Genomic DNA, 17,523 nt, shown 5'->3' with positions numbered 1-17,523 from the left:
TGTATGTCTGTCTCAGACATCAGAAAACAGGTAGTTTCCTGGAAATAAGAAAGCAGATTGTTTGAGTTGGCAGCCAAAGGAGGACCTGTAGGTGAAAGACTTGCTTTCCTTTCCTGAAAATACTCCAACTTGCCAAATCGGGTAATATGTGAACAGAGTTTCTGTCCGTTCAGTTGGTCTTTTTCTCCTCAGCCTCAGTTTGTTTAAAAAAAAATCTAAGTCCACAACACGTCACTGTTCGTGCCCCTAGCATTTTTTTTATTCTGTCAAAGGTTTGCTGGAGACTGGAGAGGACCTATCATCGAGGCTTGAGTTGAACAAACGAAGAGCCAGTGCCACACAGCTACAGACGTACCCCCAAACGCTAAAGACGAAATGGATCATTTAGATTCTGTTTAGCAATAAATAATTTAATGTAGCACTCGATCAATGAGCCATGCTGTTTTGACACTTTTTCGCTCATATTTCTTCAGATATTTCTTCATGTTTGTGTTTCATTGTTGAGTAATTGGTTTACTCCGCCTATGAGTTGAATAGCAAGTACAGCAGTGGGAACATTGTCAAAGGCTCTCGCCGCTGAAACACAGTTCACTCAATGTCATACAAAGGGAGCGAGTGAAGCGATTTAATATGTAAATGCTCACTGCATTTCCTAGGGAGCAAAAACTGGTTGAAATGCCACTTTTTTAAATGACCAGTTTTACAATCATGTCAACCAGTTTTGCCTGCTGGGATTTTGCTGTGCTGTAGTGTTGGATGGCAGTGACCTAAGTCGTAGTCTCGGGTGGTGGTCTCCAGCAGTTGTGGACTACCATGGCTGTCGTGTCACCATGGCAACTTGTCGTTATGAATCGCAGGCCTCCAGCTGGACGGCCTTCAAGACAGGAAGGCCTACTGTACTGCAGCAGCGCCCGGCTGGCGTCTGTTCCACGAGCAGCCGTTAAAACACAGTAGAGTCACTGATTAAATCCAGCATTGATTCAGGAAGTACTGAACGATTTTGAAAGGGAGAAGAGTGTTTTCACACATTCCCCCTATCGCTCTTGCCTTTTGTCTCGAGGGCAGTTTGAGGCTGCCGACAGCACCTATATCGGCTCTGTTTCTCTAAGTCCATAGCGTTTCTATAAAGGGTGATTTTATTAGCGAGTGCCGAGAGTATAGGACTGTTGGAGGTCTCTTAAATCTGAAAAGAATCATACTTTAAAAAAAAAAAAAAAATGGTGGTCTTTGAGATGTACTTTAACTGATATTGAACTGAAGCATCGTTCCAACTAACTTTGTCACTTCTCTCTTTCCCTCTTAGAAATCATCGATGACCTCACCCACCTGGTGGACAAGACGGATGACCGGATCCGCAACGAGACACGAAGGGTTAAGCTGGTGGAGACTAAGTCGGCTTCCTGCGGTGAGCACATCTTCTTTCTCTTTCTTCTCCAGGGTCGCTGCGGTCTGTTAGGCCATTTGATCTGCTCTGTGTTCCTAACCCAACTGTGATAAGTCTGTCTCTCATCCAGATTCATAAGCATCGGTCCCATCTCCTTTTTCTCTTTCTGCAGCTCTCAGTACAGTTCAGTGTGCTGTGAATGGTCTAGTAAAGGGAGCATAGACCTTCAGTAATGGGAAAGCCAGACCCAAACTCTTAATGCGCTCAGTTATGTGTTATATTAAGTCTCTGTCCTATAATCTTTTTACTCTCCAGGTAAGTCATTCATGATGGTTAAAGATCGTGTTGAAGAGCTCCTATCAGAACCATCTGAAGCTGCATTCTCTCAGAGTAGCTCCATCCATCGTAGTCCATTCAGCGATATCATTGCTGTGCCCACCGGAAGCAGACTCGATGCTGCTTAATTGACCAGAAACAACGACATTGATGACACCGAAACACCACACAGTGGCGTGGGGATTGTCTCTCACATCTACTACTCTCTGCTATAGAAAACAGTCCCACATAGGTCCCCCTATCCAATCCCCAGTCCCTTACTCTGTGAAAGGGGCTTCCAAGAGTCAGGCTGTAGTACAGACTCTGTAGTAAGTCAAAAAGCCTTTCTTGGTACCACTTTCAAAGGACTCCCGGGAGCCAGTCTGTAGTGTAGTAAGTCAGCACCACCCTCTCTTGTAACCAGTCTTTGATGGAGATCAGTGGTTTACAGAGCTAAAGAGGAGCTGTGATGCTGTGTCAATGGGGCCCTCCCTCACCATTACCCCCCAATCCCCTTTAATTTGTTTAACTCGGCTCTTTGGTCTTTAGCCTTTACAAAGCCCGGCTTTCCTCTCTCAATGGCCACCCTGCTTCTTTCTCTCTGCTGGGAAAAAGATATGCCAGAGAGGGGAGGTCGCTAGGCTAGCTACCGTACAGCGAGAACAGGAATGTCCGACAAAGCTTGTTGGCGTCGTCAAGCTATGTTTGCCTTGTAAACGCCAGTCCCCGTCACCTTGGAGATGGTCGCATTGTTGCACCAGGAGCCCCCACTAACAGGCGAACGCGGAGATACAACCGTAAGATCTGGGGATGCGATGAACGCTCAGCTAATATAACAGTTTATGCCATTTCTGTCCAGTCACCATGACACCCAGGGAAGGTTTGTTTGAAGATCTCAGAACTAGTGTCACCGGGCACATTGTGCTTACCCAGGAGTCAGTCTCTCTCTCGCTCTCTCTTTCTCACTCGCGCGCTCACACACATATCTGTCTGCGATCTATCTCAATGTTTTCTCACTATCCCTTCTCTTCTGTACAGTGCCAATGCTTGGGAGGGGGGGGGGGGGGGTAGTTTGGGTGTCCCCACCCGCTCCATTCCTCCTTTTTCCATCCTCTCTTCTCCTGGTTTGTTTGACACTTGTCTTTGTCTCGTGCAAAGAAATAATTGAAACTAGAACACGCCAAACATCTTTTGGAGGGTTTCTCCTCTTGTTCTTGGGTGTGTGTTGATGATTCCTGAGCCTGGGCTTTATTTGTTTTTGGAACCCAGCTCGTCCAAAGCCCAGGCTTGAGTGTTATGTCTTCCTTCTGTTCTCCTATGGGTGGGAAAGACTGGCTTTGACAAGGAGACGGGCATACTTGACATACTTTCTCTCATAAGAGAAGAAACATCCCAGATTATGCACAGTGGGGGCAGAATCTTGATTTAAGATGTGTGTTTAATTTGAGGATTTAATATAAGATGTTGCTGCTGTTGGGATTTTAACTGTTAGGAGTTGCAGCATTTAGATGAATTACCTGCAGCAAACTCACATCTTCTTATACGTGTACTGATGGAACCTGAGGCTTTTGTTTGCAGTTGTGTCAATCTTTAATCAACCTCTTAGACCTTCTGCCAGAGACAAAACAAGGATAGAGAGATGAGTGACTGAGGACGCTGTGGAAAATCCAACCTACCTTTTGTGTTTTGTTGGCAAGCTGAAGGCTGTACGAGCACGGGCTGAACATGGTTAGGGGTCATCTCTCCGCTGAAGGGAGGATGGACCCACATAGCATAACATACCGCCATGGATCCGTCCTGCAGCAACGGGACTGGGTCTCAGGGCAGGCTTGTGAAACCTCCTGGATCTTGTTGAGACATACTGAGAGTCGAGACACGAGCACATTACAAGTCCTCCAGCCATCAGTCTCACGGTGCTGAGGTTTATTGGGGAAGAGCCACAATCAGACCACAACACGGTTGTGGATTTCACCAGGATATATGGGTGACACGAAAAACGTTCAAGCTTTTAAAGCTAACTTGGGGTTAGCCTTTTTAAACCGTGTTTAAGCTTTGAGCAAAATGAGAACGTTAAGGCTGCCCAATTAAAAGATGCAATAAAGTAAAGCCTACTTTTCAATGTCACTTCCCTTTACTGGGAAATGGGTAGTGAACAGGTTTTGAGGGGGGTAGGGGGCATTAGAAAGGCAGATGACCCCTTAGCACCAAAGGGCCCTAGGAGGGTGGTGTGAGTTTCCCAGGGCTTAAGTGTCTCATCAGGCAACGTGGGGGCAGACCTCTCGCCCTCTCTCCAATGGACTAATCCCATGGGCCTGCGGAGGCTGGAGGGAAACCCCACACACACACATACTCACAGACTCGAATCCCGCAGGTGGCTTGCATCTCAAGTAGGCCTGAATAGTTAGGGCTTTCGAGGGGTTGTCATTGAGGATAGGTAAATGTAACTTCATTTCACTGAATCCCTTTCAGCCTGTTAAGTAAACCTTGAATACTTTTGATGCCGATATGATCATTTTTTACTCGTCTCCCATGCCCTAGCATTCATTTCAGTGTTGGACCGAAAAAATTCTGAAACAAACCATTCAAATCTGGGGCTGTACTAAAACAACGAAAGATCCAAGAGTTTTGTACGTATGACGGGGTTGATCCCATGACCTAGAGTGGGTAAAAGGTCCCGAATGTCATGGTTTGTCACGTTAACAAATGCTTACCTCACCTTTACCACTGGTTTTTGTCTGGCAAGAGTGGAATATTGGATGGCTGTCAAACAAAAGATCTGAAACAGCAGTCGCTTTACTGCTTCTTTTTCAAACTCCACAAGCATCCGACAGATTCGATCTGCCCCTCTGAAATGTGTTATTCCTCTGCGAACGCTTTTCATTTGACTGTATATTACTTCAACACGATGGTCATCAACGTGTTCTGAAGGGATATATTCATATTACAATGGAATTGCTGGAGGATAACTATCTACCATGGTGTGAGAAACCTGACAGTTTACAGTTAGAAAAGTGGTGACCTCGCAAACCATGTTAACATCAAATTGGACCGGTCTTTTGTGGCCGAAAAGCTATGAACCATAGGCAAAGGGTACGAACGGGGGAGGTGTGTGTGTTGGCGAGGGCAGAGACAGAAATACAAATTCCACCCGCATCCTTTTCCCCACCAATTAGGATTTGTCTTACCGATCTGTCGGGAAATGCCAAAAAAGGGTGTAACCCAATCCTTCTTACTCTGCCCATCTCTAAAGCTCTTGGGGGGGGGGTCACTTTGACTGCTGACTGCACTGTAAACCCCTTGGCTTCAATGGCGAAGCGTAGTCTCATCTATTTGGCCTGCAAATGTGATTGTTGTCATTGCTTCGTCAGGAGTAACTTATTTAGTTACTTAGCGGGACGGGGACTGTCCCAAAGAGAAGGGGTGGGAGTGTTAGTTGGGTGTCTGGGGGCTGACGTGACTGGGTGGTAGGGAACATATCGAAGAAGAAGATGACTTTATTATCCCAACGATGTACATGAACGTCTAACGTAATTTGACTTGTTTATCTGCCTACGCCCTCCGTCAAGTCGGGCTGAATGTAAAGATGACGGCATACTATCCTGTTTTAATATCCTTCACACTGGAGCGTAGTTAATTGTCGTGTGTGTGTGTGCGTGTGTGTATATTTCTCTTAAGTGTGAGGTGTTTAAAAAGCCATCATGAGGGCTGTTGGGAGGAATGTTCCCACTTGACATTTACGTTGTTGCGGCTCTGCTCACATGTGTAAGTTATCAAGTGGGGAGGTCCTGTCTCGACCAATGATCATTCGGAGAGGTTGGAGACTAGCATGCTAGGCTTCAGACAGAGCTGTTTTATTGAAAGTTTGAAATAAAAACTTAGGAGAAGAAGGGGAAATAGGACTAGGATTAATTGGTTACATAGAGTATAGAGTATAGAGTATGGTGAATGTGCATAGCCACTAAGTTGTGCCTGCATCTCCTTCACTCAACTCAGACAGAGAGATATTTCCCTCTGAGGGATCTTTCCCTCAGTTTGGAACTGTTTAGTAGTGTATCCTTGCAGTAGCCATACCACCGTATTCAATTAAGGAATCCTAAAAGTAGGAGAAAGCGTCGCAACCAACCAAGCTAACGAGGCATCCAGACCTTTGGACTCGCTGCTGCCACATCCAAGCTTCCTAGCAAAGTCCTATGTCTCATAAGAACATCTGATCTAGAATCAGGTTTGCCTTTTAGATCAAAAGGAACAAGATTCCACGGACGGACGGGACGGACGGACGGGGGGCTGATCCTAGATTAGGAGTTCTACTCTGACTATGACGCTGGCAATTAGTTCAGCTTGGGTTCATCTTCCTCCCTATCTCTCCCTGTGGACCAGACTGCAATTACGCTGCAGAGTAGAATGCACGACGAGAAACCCAAGGTATGAAAGAAATGTTAACCAAAAGTGAAAAGGCCGGGAGGGAAAATACCAGCTCGCATGCGAAATGACCACGGACAACTTGAGTCAGCCAGAGACTGTCGACAGCCATCAAGCCATCAGATTCTCCAGGATGCAGTTGTTTGAAAACTTCACCCGATGGTGATGCCATTCAAGGAGAAACACTAGAGAGCGAGAGAGAGGAAAATGTGGCTAAACGTGTCCTTGGAGTTTTCCATATCTACTGTAATGTGTGGCATGAAGTTGGGAGAGAAATCCCCCCAGCTGCCATGAAAGCTGACCACGGTTGAGAGGTATGACACTTGACACCAGCCATCCACCAGTCCTTTTATTCTTACCAACACCTTAGAAAGGTTTCAGGATTTGAAACAGCTGTAGGTTAGATGACAACAGACTAGCCGAGACAACTGGAAAACCCATTGAACGGTGGTTGTCGGCTCATATGCAAACACAGAATAACTATCGATTTTACAGTCTTGATAATAAATGTTGGTCTTGAACTTTTTGAATAGTTCTATATTTTCTTATCTTGGCCATGATAAAAACGTTAATTTGATCTGTGTCTATATCATTTTCAGGTCCTGTTGGGTAAGAAGCTTTTGATTTAAGTGTGAGGTAGCTACAGTATAATCTTTCAGGTCTCCTCTGTCTCCACAGCATTGGTGGAAAAACATTGATTACCCTCTCTCTCCAGTGAAGTCAGATCTGGAACACATGCCCACCGCAGCGTGATCTGTGCCAATAAACCTGTCACAGTTCTAGATTGCATATAAACGTGTATTAAGTCATCTTGGTGAAAATGTGCAGGTAATATGAGGGTACTAGCCTAAACACAGGGGCGCAGCAAGGATTTATAAAATTGGGTAGGGCCAAAGGTCTGAGCTAACTAGATAAAGGCCTAGGCCTACCTTTTTCAAGTTTACTGATTGGTTGCTTTTCCACCACCTGTTCCTTTGGTCTGTGGCTGTCTTAGCCTGATCAGAAGAATTTAGGCAATGTGTAGAATTCCGTCTTTGTAACTAGCATGCACTGTACCTGTCTATGTGCTGTAACTACTCTGCATTAGGTACACTTTGTAAAGTTGTTGATTGTTTGAGTTTCTGTCGAGTTTCCCCCCCTACAGTACTTATCCTTCGGTTTGTGTTTCTATTCTTGTTTCAGGGATGCTGGTGGTGATAGTTCTCCTGCTCATTGCTATAGTGGTGGTTGCTGTGTGGCCCACCTAACGAAGAGGCTGAGGGGTGCGTTTTGGACGTCGCAACGTCCGTCGGATGACCACTGAGACTGCGTGGAGAGCCTACAGGGGAGACGAGGCGCAGAGGCACTTATGCAGGTATGTATCAAGCGCGCTGGTTTAGGACCAGGTTTGCCTTTTATATCCCAATGAATAAAATGACATAGACAAGGCAGACCTGATTCTAGATCAGCACTCCTACACTGAGACGCTTGATACATACGGCCCCAGTGCTTCCAAGCCCTCTAACATACCACCCCTGTGCCCTGTTAAACACACACATACACTAATAATGACACACACACGCTCTTCCACCTCCCTCCCTCTATATTTCCTCTCTCCTTTCCCCTTGTATGAAAACCGGTTGCATTGTACTGTTCTCTACTGTACCTTGACACTTGGAGAGTTGAGCCTTGGCTTATGGGGAACCAGCAACAATGTTTTATTTTCTTACGTGGGTGTTGGTTGGGTAAAGGGTAGCACTGACCTACTGTAGGACCTCCCATGGGGGGGGGGACTTTTTCTTTCCTAATTCTGTCTGTGGGCTAAGAGGTCCGGGGTTCCGGGTCGCTAATTCTGTTAGCTTGCAATTCACTCACACATATCATCTCTCACATATATTAAGTATTATTATTATATTTACCCACTAGCAGTTCTAATGCTATCATTTGTCTTGGGATTTGATCATGTTTATAGGATAATGCCAGCCAAAACAAATAACACGTATGACTGTGTCACTTTTTAACATGAAGGTGAATCAGTTTAGCTCAATGCAACCTTGTCATTTCCAATAAACAACATTTACAGTTAACAGCACGATCCATGGACTCCTTGGTGTAAAGACATTTGTGTTATATAATGGTAATCTACTAAGGATAATGTACTGTATCTATAGCATACTCTGCGTTCTTCCACTATGTCAATTTAAAAGCCTTGCAGATGCTCCAAAAGGTTGGGAGATGCTTGCTTGCGTCCGTGTGAACAGTCTAGATATCCCACTACTGGTCCGTGTGAACAGTCTAGATATCCCACTACTGGTCTGTGTGAACAGTCTAGCTATCCCACTACTGGTCTGTGTGAACAGTCTAGATATCCCACTACTGGTCTGTGTGAACAGTCTAGCTATCCCACTACTGGTCTGTGTGAACAGTCTAGCTATCCCACTACTGGTCTGTGTGAACAGTCTAGATATCCCACTACTGGTCTGTGTGAACAGTCTAGCTATCCCACCACTGGTCTGTGTGAACAGTCTAGGTATCCCACTACTGGTCTGTGTGAACAGTCTAGCTATCCCACCACTGGTCCGTGTGAACAGTCTAGATATCCTACTACTGGTCTGTGTGAACAGTCTAGCTATCCCACTACTGGTCTGTGTGAACAGTATAGCTATCCTACTACTGGTCTGTGTGAACAGTCTAGCTATCCCACTACTGGTCTGTGTGAACAGTCTAGATATCCCACTACTGGTCTGTGTGAACAGTCTAGATATCCCACTACTGGTCTGTGTGAACAGTCTAGCTATCCCACTACTGGTCTGTGTGAACAGTCTAGATATCCCACTACTGGTCTGTGTGAACAGTCTAGCTATCCCACTACTGGTCTGTGTGAACAGTCTAGCTATCCCACTACTGGTCTGTGTGAACAGTCTAGATATCCCACTACTGGTCTGTGTGAACAGTCTAGCTATCCCACCACTGGTCTGTGTGAACAGTCTAGATATCCCACTACTGGTCTGTGTGAACAGTCTAGCTATCCCTCTACTGGTCTGTGTGAACAGTCTAGATATCCTACTACTGGTCTGTGTGAACAGTCTAGCTATCCTACTACTGGTCTGTGTGAACAGTATAGCTATCCTACTACTGGTCTGTGTGAACAGTATAGCTATCCTACTACTGGTCTGAGCTTGGTGGTCTAAAGCTATTCGATTTACACCCAGCATGCTTAGCCCTCTACTGTACTTCCCTAAGTCACACATGGAGCTGTTGATAGAAGTGTGTATGTTTACGCCCAAGACTCCGGCTTCAGAGACCCAAGGCAGACATTGAATGATTTAAGACGATAGAGAAAGAGAGGCAGAAGAGAAAAAGAAAGAGTCACACTAGTGGCGACTTAACAGGAGTTTATTTCAACTGAATTCTGGATTTAGTTCTACCAGCTTGGTGTTCAGTAGTTATTGTTTCCTTCTTAAAATCACAAACATCTAAACAACCACAAACAAGTAACAAAAAAAAAGACAGAATAAAATCCACAATGTCTCGTGTCATTAAATATATCCATATATAATAACCATAATATATTAGTACACATCGTAAAACAAACATCGCAAAAAAATGGTTTTGCAAAGGCCAACACAGCTAAACAACATTTACAATTTAAAAAGTATGAACAAAAGCAACGTTTTGACAGGTCTGCGGAAGTCATATTTCATCAAAGAGGAGGTCATTGTCAATCCATTGCCTGGAAAACTGATCTAAAATGTACATCATGGGGATACAGAGACAGAATGGGAAAAACGATTGAGGTTTGATTATATACCATGTGCCAAACAGAAATACATTTACATTTAATGTCACGAGTATGGATATAACGATGAAAGGAAGTAACATGTAAATATATGTATAAATACGTGTAATATGTCATCTGTAATATTTCAATACACCAGCACAAAGCATGTGTATTTATATGACTGATCTGTACACAGAGAGAAACCGTATGGAACACAGATGCTGGCAATCAGACACTCAATGTACATCTGATTGGTTTGAAATTAAAGAAAGATGTGGTTTTAATTCATTTGGGGATAATCAGGTGATTGAATTACAGGATTTTCCCCCCTCCTAGTCCTCGTTTCGCCCTCTTCGAATCGTTCTGAACTGAATTAATTTGACAGCCTTGTAAGAGACATTGAAGAATGTCTGCAGCTGTTGAATAGCTGCTGCTACGGCATCCATATTAGGAAGACCACTGAAAGGTTTGCTTGAAATCTGATGACTTGCTAATATGGATGCCGGACACCACTCAAGACAGAATTTTCAAGAACTCTAGAGTGGCAGGCAGTCCAGCTTGTAACATGTATATCTTATGCACAAGGGTGAGGTCTATGGATGGTTAAGTGGGGGGAGAAGGGGTATGAAGCCTAATAATGACTAATAATGCTTGTGTAATAATGTTTGGAACAGTCCACTGTCCGTCAGAGGTAAACTGCACTCTTACATTTCTCTTGCCTCAATACAACAAGAACATCAATACTGTTCTTAGGTGTGCACTCTGTCCATTCTCTTTGCTAAAATCTACAACCAATAAATTGAAGTTAATAATAGTTTTATTATCTAGATCATTTTCACATAAAAATACTACCTATACAGATTTTTTATTGTTGACTGCCAATCCTTTTTTTAGTACCTTGAGGAAGAGGCTTGTTTCAATTACAAATGCTTGACACATTGTGATAAAAAAAAAATTGCATCCAAATAGTGTGAATTTAACACGACACAGAAACAATTCTGTGCCGATTGGTGAATAGCCTACAGTATTAGGAAATATTGTTCCTATGGAGAGGTCGTATACATATGTACATTGTAACGCTTTCAATTCAATATGTACCAATATCTCACTGCTTGGTTAACGTTCTCTGAAAACAATCAGATTTGTGTTGTCCACACACAGGGCCTAGTGTGGTAGCTAATCTATTTGAAACCTTAGGTATGATAAGGTTTTATATTCACATCATTGCAAATGCTTCCTTTTGGTTTTGTGTAAAGCATGTGTACTATGTTATAATAGTAATGTGAATTCATATTTCATAAATGTACACCTTCAATATCAAATAAAAAAAAACATCTATATACTAAATCTGGGCAACATGGGGAAGAACCACACTGCTTTCTGTCTCTTAGAAGGACTGGCTCCAAAATCACTCATTAAATATATACTGAACAAAAAATAAAAGCAACATGTGAAGTGTTTTATGAGCTGAAATAAAATATCCCAGAAATGTTCCATACGCACAAAAAGCTTATTTCTCTCAAATTTTGTGTACACATTTGTTTACCGCCCTGTTAGTGAGCATTTCTTGTTTACCAAGATATTCCATCCACAAGACCGGTGTGGCATATCATATCAAGAAGCTGATTAAACAGCATGATACACAGGTGCACCTTGTGCTGGGGACATAAAAGGCAGTTTTGTCACACAACACAATGCCACATGTGTCATGTTTTGAGGGAGCATGCAATTGGCATGCTGACTGCAGGAATGTCCACCAAAGCTGTTGCCAGAGAATTTAATGTTCATTTCTCTACCACATCTGGCTTTCTCACATGCGGGATCGTCTGAGATCAGCCACCAGGACAGCTGATGAAACTGAGGAGGACTTTTATCTGTAATAAAGCGCTTTTGTGGGGAAAAAGTAATTCTGATTGGCTGTGCCCCTGCCCAGTCATGTGAAATCCATAGATTAGGGCCTAATTCATTTATTTCAATTGACTAATTTCCTAATATTGAATTGTAACTCTGTAAAATCATTAATTATTGCATGTTGCACTTATGTTTGTTCAGTATAATTGAACCAAACATTGATAAAATATTAAAACAAGTGATCCTAAATAGAGATTGAAGATCCTAAACTGAAATCTGGTTGTTATTGTTCTAATAGCAGGAGTCTTTGTGGAATTCCAGACCTTTTGAATGCAGTCCATCATCTTCTTGGGAATCCAGCAATAGTATTATTAAAAACACTAACCATGAAATTAGACAGCAGCACCAGTCAAAAAGAGAGTAAGGACACGGTGTCCATATTAGGACATCAATTCATCTGACGCTGTCCTAATATGGACGCCATGTATTTGACATCCTTTTTGGAGACAGGTTGACATGCAGTTTGAAACTGTACACGAGTGTGTTATTCACCACAATTCACAATGAACATTCATTCATTTCAGATCATTCTGAACACTGAAACCGGACAAAGAGAAATGTGTAGATTTAAAATAATATCCTCGATTAAGCTTAGTTAACAATGCTGGAGTCAAATATTTTGTACACCTTTTAAGAATGGACAGTCATTTTCTTTCTTCCCATTTCACTGTCTGCATCTAGGGGCCAACATTCAATCAAATGTACAATATGTCACACCCGTGATATAATAAAAAAACGTAGCTAGTTACTGTGCGTTTTATGTCACATACACATACGACCAGGCGAAGCGCAAGGCAACCTATTTGATAATACATGAAACGTGCATTTCCAAGGCGAAGAACCAATGTTATTTTATGGCACTTTTTACTGCACTGCCAATAGGATACACAATTTCAACACAAAAAAAAAAAAGTTGAAGTGAGGACGTTTGACGATGCAGGCTGGTTTGTCAGTGATATTATTAGCTGACCCTAAAAACGACAGAAAACAGAGCTTGTGATAATGCAGTGGCTTGATTGGTGGTGTCTTCGCACCAGCACAAAATGCTCATAAAATAGGGTTATGAAATATCAATATGAAAAAAAATGAAAACACAAATAACTTTATATATACTGGTAATAGGTGCAAACTTGGCAAATCCACAGAGACAAATCTCGAAGGAAAAAACAACGAAGCAATGACACCTGCAGCGTGAGCTCCTTCACAAAAGTCCACTAGAAAAGATCTTCTCAATAATATTCTCTTCGTGCTTCTACTCGAAAAAGTAGCGACAACGCACAGGCCCTTTCTGTCCTTCCTCAGTCTCCCTCTCTCTCCTCTCGTCCTTTTTCAACACCCACTCATCCGTTCTCCTGTCCCGCGTTCCATTCCCTCGCTCCAGGCGTCGTCCGTACTTTCCGCCTATGCCTTCTTGCACTTGCCTTTCTTCTCACGTTGCTGGAACTTCCTCAGCCGACGGGCCCATGTGTCTCTCCACTGGATGACCAGAGAGCCCTTATCGGCCACCACTCCAGACTGCCCTGGAGAATCCTCATTGTTACCCAGGAGCAGGTACTTCTTCCCGGTCTTGATCTTTGGACACTTGCACGCCACATCCTTGGCCCTGACCCACAGGAACTGGTCGCCGCGGCGGATGCGGCTCTCGCCCTGCTTGTAGACAGAGATGATGTTGACGGTGAACTTCCACCACTCGCCCGCCTTGTCCGCCTTCAGAATGTGCACCTGGACAGCTGGGGAGGGGGGAGAGAGAGACTTTAAGCGACAAGTTATTTACAATGTATTTTTGTTGTGTCTTTGTGTGCGACTCAATACTAGCATTATAATTTCCTGCTCAATGGGATACACAGTACAGTGCTGTTATTCCTATCTCTATAGCTGGGGTTCGTGCCTGTATCACAGACTTCAATTACAACCCCATCCATGTCCTCTTGGCACAAAAGAGCAACCCGGTCCTTATCGTCTGCTCCATTCCTTCCTGCTATCCTGACTGTGACCTTGCTCTTTTTCTCTAGACCGACAAGCCATGATCCCAGCAACAGTTACTATGTCACCCTGGGACAAAATAATTCAGTTTGACCGAGTCAGACATTTCCCATGGAATCCCTTTTCCTTCTTGCAAAAGCTTTGCCAAGACATCTCTCTCTCATCTCTCTCTCTCTCTGGCCGTTCTGTATGACTGGAGGGAGGGGAAAGTGCTAGTGTGAGTGTATCTCCCACTACAGATGCAGGATCTTAATTTAATCACTCTGTTGCAGGTGAAGTTTCCTGCAACATAGGACATTTAAAACTTGTAGTGTCTTTGAGTTTTAAAAAGGTTTCTAATGTTTGTAATTTACACTTTGTAATTTCAGATTTGATGTTCCCTTACAATACAAAAATGTCCATTAATTATAATTCACATAGTAATTTACATTTCCTGTTGCTGTAGGATTATTTTCCTGCTGTAGGAGACTGGCTCATATTAAGATCCTACATCTGTAAGTCTAGTATGGGTATCAGACAGACAGTGAAGCAGGCAATACTGACGCCGGGTAGCCTGCTGTCTGTAGCTGAATCCTCTAGCTCTTAGTCCTCTGTGTCCACTGGTCCATGTGCGTCTCCAGTCAGCGCTACTGGCTCCACAGACTAGCACCATGAGACGCTGTGATCTCCACTGTCCAAGCGGCATTACAGGGCACTGAAAACACCATAACTGACAAAGCCTCAAGGGTAGGGTAGGGTTCTGTTCTATTCTCTTTATATAAAAAAAGTGAGGTTGGCTTCTCCATTTGGCGCTGATTCTAGTGGAGTCATCAGCAACTACCTACTCAACCGGCCCCAGTGGACAGGAGACTGGACCTGTAACCTAACCAGACGCCCATCAGAGGCTTGTATCCTCCAAGGGAAATGCTGTCAAGACAAAGTCGTCCGGTAGCAGATCCAGCTCCACGTCCATTATAGATGTCAGGGGATTTGATTTGGGCCGTGATTAAGAGGCAGGGATGGGCTGTGAGGAGATGGGTTTTTGCGGGAGCAGCTCTGTGATAGTATGAAGAGAGCACTACGTTGACAATATGTTCCATTGCTCACCAACAGCTCTCAAAAGCAGCATAGATCACCTTAAAATGTAACCTCTTATACACACAAACTGACTATCACTGAGCGTGAATGTAATGGCTCTGTCAATGGCTCCAAATGAGACGTGTCCTGCACTGCACTGCAGATTTGACGCCATGCATGGTAGAGGGTTATCAGGGTTATCAAATAGGGCCCTGGTGTTATTTTCTGCTAGCATTAGCATTCCTGGTGTATTTTACTGTCACTATTAGCATGGGCATTGGTTGAACTGGCTGTTGACCTGGTGGTGAACCCTATTGGTGCCCTCTGTCACCCTGTCCTTCCCTGGTGTCACCACTGGAAGGCGCTCTCTGTTTGTGTCTGCACAACAACACAGGGTGAAACCCTGAGAGACCAAACTGTAAATAACTGAACCTATTGTTAAGCCCTGTTCCACTGTCATTTCAGGCCTTTTGTATGGAGAAATTGCTGTATCCAAGTGGTTCTCTATGGGGGTTGGAGTGTGTCTGCATATTTTCCAGCATAGAACCAAGGCACAGCGAGACAATGCACTCCTAATGCTCTCCGCCACACCGGGAACCTCCAGTAAACCTTCCTGAAGTGTAAAGTGCGAGGCGAGTCTTATCCCTGTACAGGACCCGTACAAAGCCCCCCTGAGGTATGGCGAGGCAGGGAGAAAGTGGATTAGACCCAGGCCTTGGCAGGGAGGCCGGCCCCAGGGCCCATGGCAGGTTAGGGAGGTCTGCGTAGGGCTTGGGTAATGTTGGAGAGGGCCAGGGGGGAAGCAGAGGAAATTGCCTGTAATTGGACATTGAGGAGAACAGTAAGAGTAAAACAGTGGGGGTTCCCTTACTGTCGCCTGCTCTGAAGCCCAGGAGCATGTACCCTAACCCCACTGTGGACTATTACACACACACACCATGCCTTCCCTGAGGCATGCTGGGGTGGTGCTGAGATCACTCATCAATACCAGCAGGTCCCCTCTACACACTCCTCCTCCGGTGCCTGCCAGACCTGCCCGCCTGTGAGAGACTAGGATGGGGGTAGAGGACACTCCCTGTGTTGTTGAGCAGCGCTCTCAACACTGCTGAGTCTGAGCTACGGTGAGACACACTATGATGTCTTGATGACATGCACCTGGGGTGCACCTGGGTAGGGTCCCACCTCACTCCCCATCTCCTCTCCCCTATGGGTCTTCAGTGGGCACTGACAAGCTCTGACTTATAGACAGTGTATAAGGGTTAAGAGTTTGTACAGCTGAAGACCACAACACATCACTGGGCTTCCCCAGGACAGAGTGCGTCTCCCTACGGGAGTCCATTGATCCTTGCGTGGGCCTGAGAGGTTAAACATGGCCCCGTTACACTCCATTGGAGGTGCATGTTCCAAATCCTCCACTGACTCACTGGAGACCCTAACTAATACACCTCCTTCACACATGAGCTCCGCTGCCGGGATCAATGATCCACAGAGCTTTTGTTTTTTACCACTCATTAAACCTGTTCGCCTACAAATGGCTACAAACTAGTTACTGTGGTGCAGAACTTTTCTTTATTTGTTTTATTTATTTCACCTTTATTTAACCAGGTAGGCTAGTTGAGAACACCTTTATTTAACCAGGTAGGCTAGTTGAGAACACCTTTATTTAACCAGGTAGGCTAGTTGAGAACACATTTATTTAACCAGGTAGGCTAGTTGAGAACACCTTTATTTAACCAGGTAGGCTAGTTGAGAACACCTTTATTTAACCAGGTAGGCTAGTTGAGAACACCTTTATTTAACCAGGTAGGCTAGTTGAGAACACATTTATTTAACCAGGCAGGCTAGTTGAGAACACCTTTATTTAACCAGGTAGGCCAGTTGAGAACACCTTTATTTAACCAGGTAGGCTAGTTGAGAACAGGTTCTCATTTACAACTGCGACCTGGCCAAGATAAAGCATAGCAGTGTGAACAGACAACAACACAGAGTTACACATGGAGTGAACAATAAACAAGTCAATGACACAGTAGGAAAGTAAAAAAAGAGTCATTGTCATGTGTGCAAAAGGCTTGAGGAGGTGGGCGAATAATTACAATTTAGCAGATTAACACTGGAGTGATAAATTATCAGATGGTCATGTGCAGTTAGAGATACTGGTGTGCAGAAGAGCAGAAAAGTAAATAAATAAATACATTTGTATATACATATGCATGGCAAGCCTTTACCAAACACCACACGGTAGAGTATTTTCACATCTATAAACTTCCCTCTTTTTTTTTTAGCAATTGTCTCTTAAAGAGGACACCATTCTGTATACACCTGGCCCTTCTTTGGACACTGTGCTAACAATCCTCCAAACTAGCTTCAACACCATACAACACTCCTTCCGTGGCCTCCAACTGCTTTTAAATGCTAGTAAAACTAAGTGCCGATAGCTGCCCGCACCCTCCCGCCAGACTAGCGTCACTACTCTGGACGGTTCTGACCTAGAATATGTGGACAACTACAAATACCTAGGTGTCTGGTTAGACTGTAAACTCTCCTTCCAGACTCACATTAAGCATCTCCAATCCAAAATTAAATCTAAAATCGGCTTCCTATTTCACAACAAAGCATCCTTCACTCATGCCGCCAAACACACCCTCGTAAAACTGACTATCCTACCGATCCTCGACTTCGGCGATGTAATTTATAA

The 17,523-nt window shown here is 44.1% G+C and overlaps 2 protein-coding genes across 3 annotated transcripts in view; one reads left to right on the top strand and one right to left on the bottom strand.

Moving 5' to 3' along the window:
* The window catches only part of LOC110493554 (syntaxin-8), a 44,494-nt gene extending 36,310 nt beyond the window's left edge, over positions 1 to 8,184 (top strand). The window contains exons 7-8 of the mRNA XM_021567900.2: positions 1,304 to 1,405; positions 7,301 to 8,184. Of these exons, the coding sequence (XP_021423575.1) occupies positions 1,304 to 1,405; positions 7,301 to 7,365 (167 nt within the window). The 3' untranslated portion in view covers positions 7,366 to 8,184. The remainder of the gene's footprint in view (positions 1 to 1,303; positions 1,406 to 7,300) is intronic.
* Positions 8,185 to 11,619: 3,435 nt separating this feature from the next.
* The window catches only part of LOC118940367 (netrin-1), a 114,097-nt gene continuing 108,193 nt past the window's right edge, over positions 11,620 to 17,523 (bottom strand). For both annotated transcript variants that reach the window (XM_036949489.1, XM_036949490.1), the window contains one exon: positions 11,620 to 13,519. In XM_036949489.1, coding sequence (XP_036805384.1) covers positions 13,191 to 13,519 — 329 coding nt within the window. In that variant the 3' untranslated portion in view covers positions 11,620 to 13,190. The remainder of the gene's footprint in view (positions 13,520 to 17,523) is intronic.

Source organism: Oncorhynchus mykiss, chromosome 17 (assembly GCF_013265735.2).
Source record: "Oncorhynchus mykiss isolate Arlee chromosome 17, USDA_OmykA_1.1, whole genome shotgun sequence".
Lineage (NCBI taxonomy): Eukaryota > Metazoa > Chordata > Actinopteri > Salmoniformes > Salmonidae > Oncorhynchus > Oncorhynchus mykiss.
The sequence above is the reverse complement of the archived record's forward strand: the minus strand, read 5'-3'. Positions and strand labels throughout refer to the sequence as shown.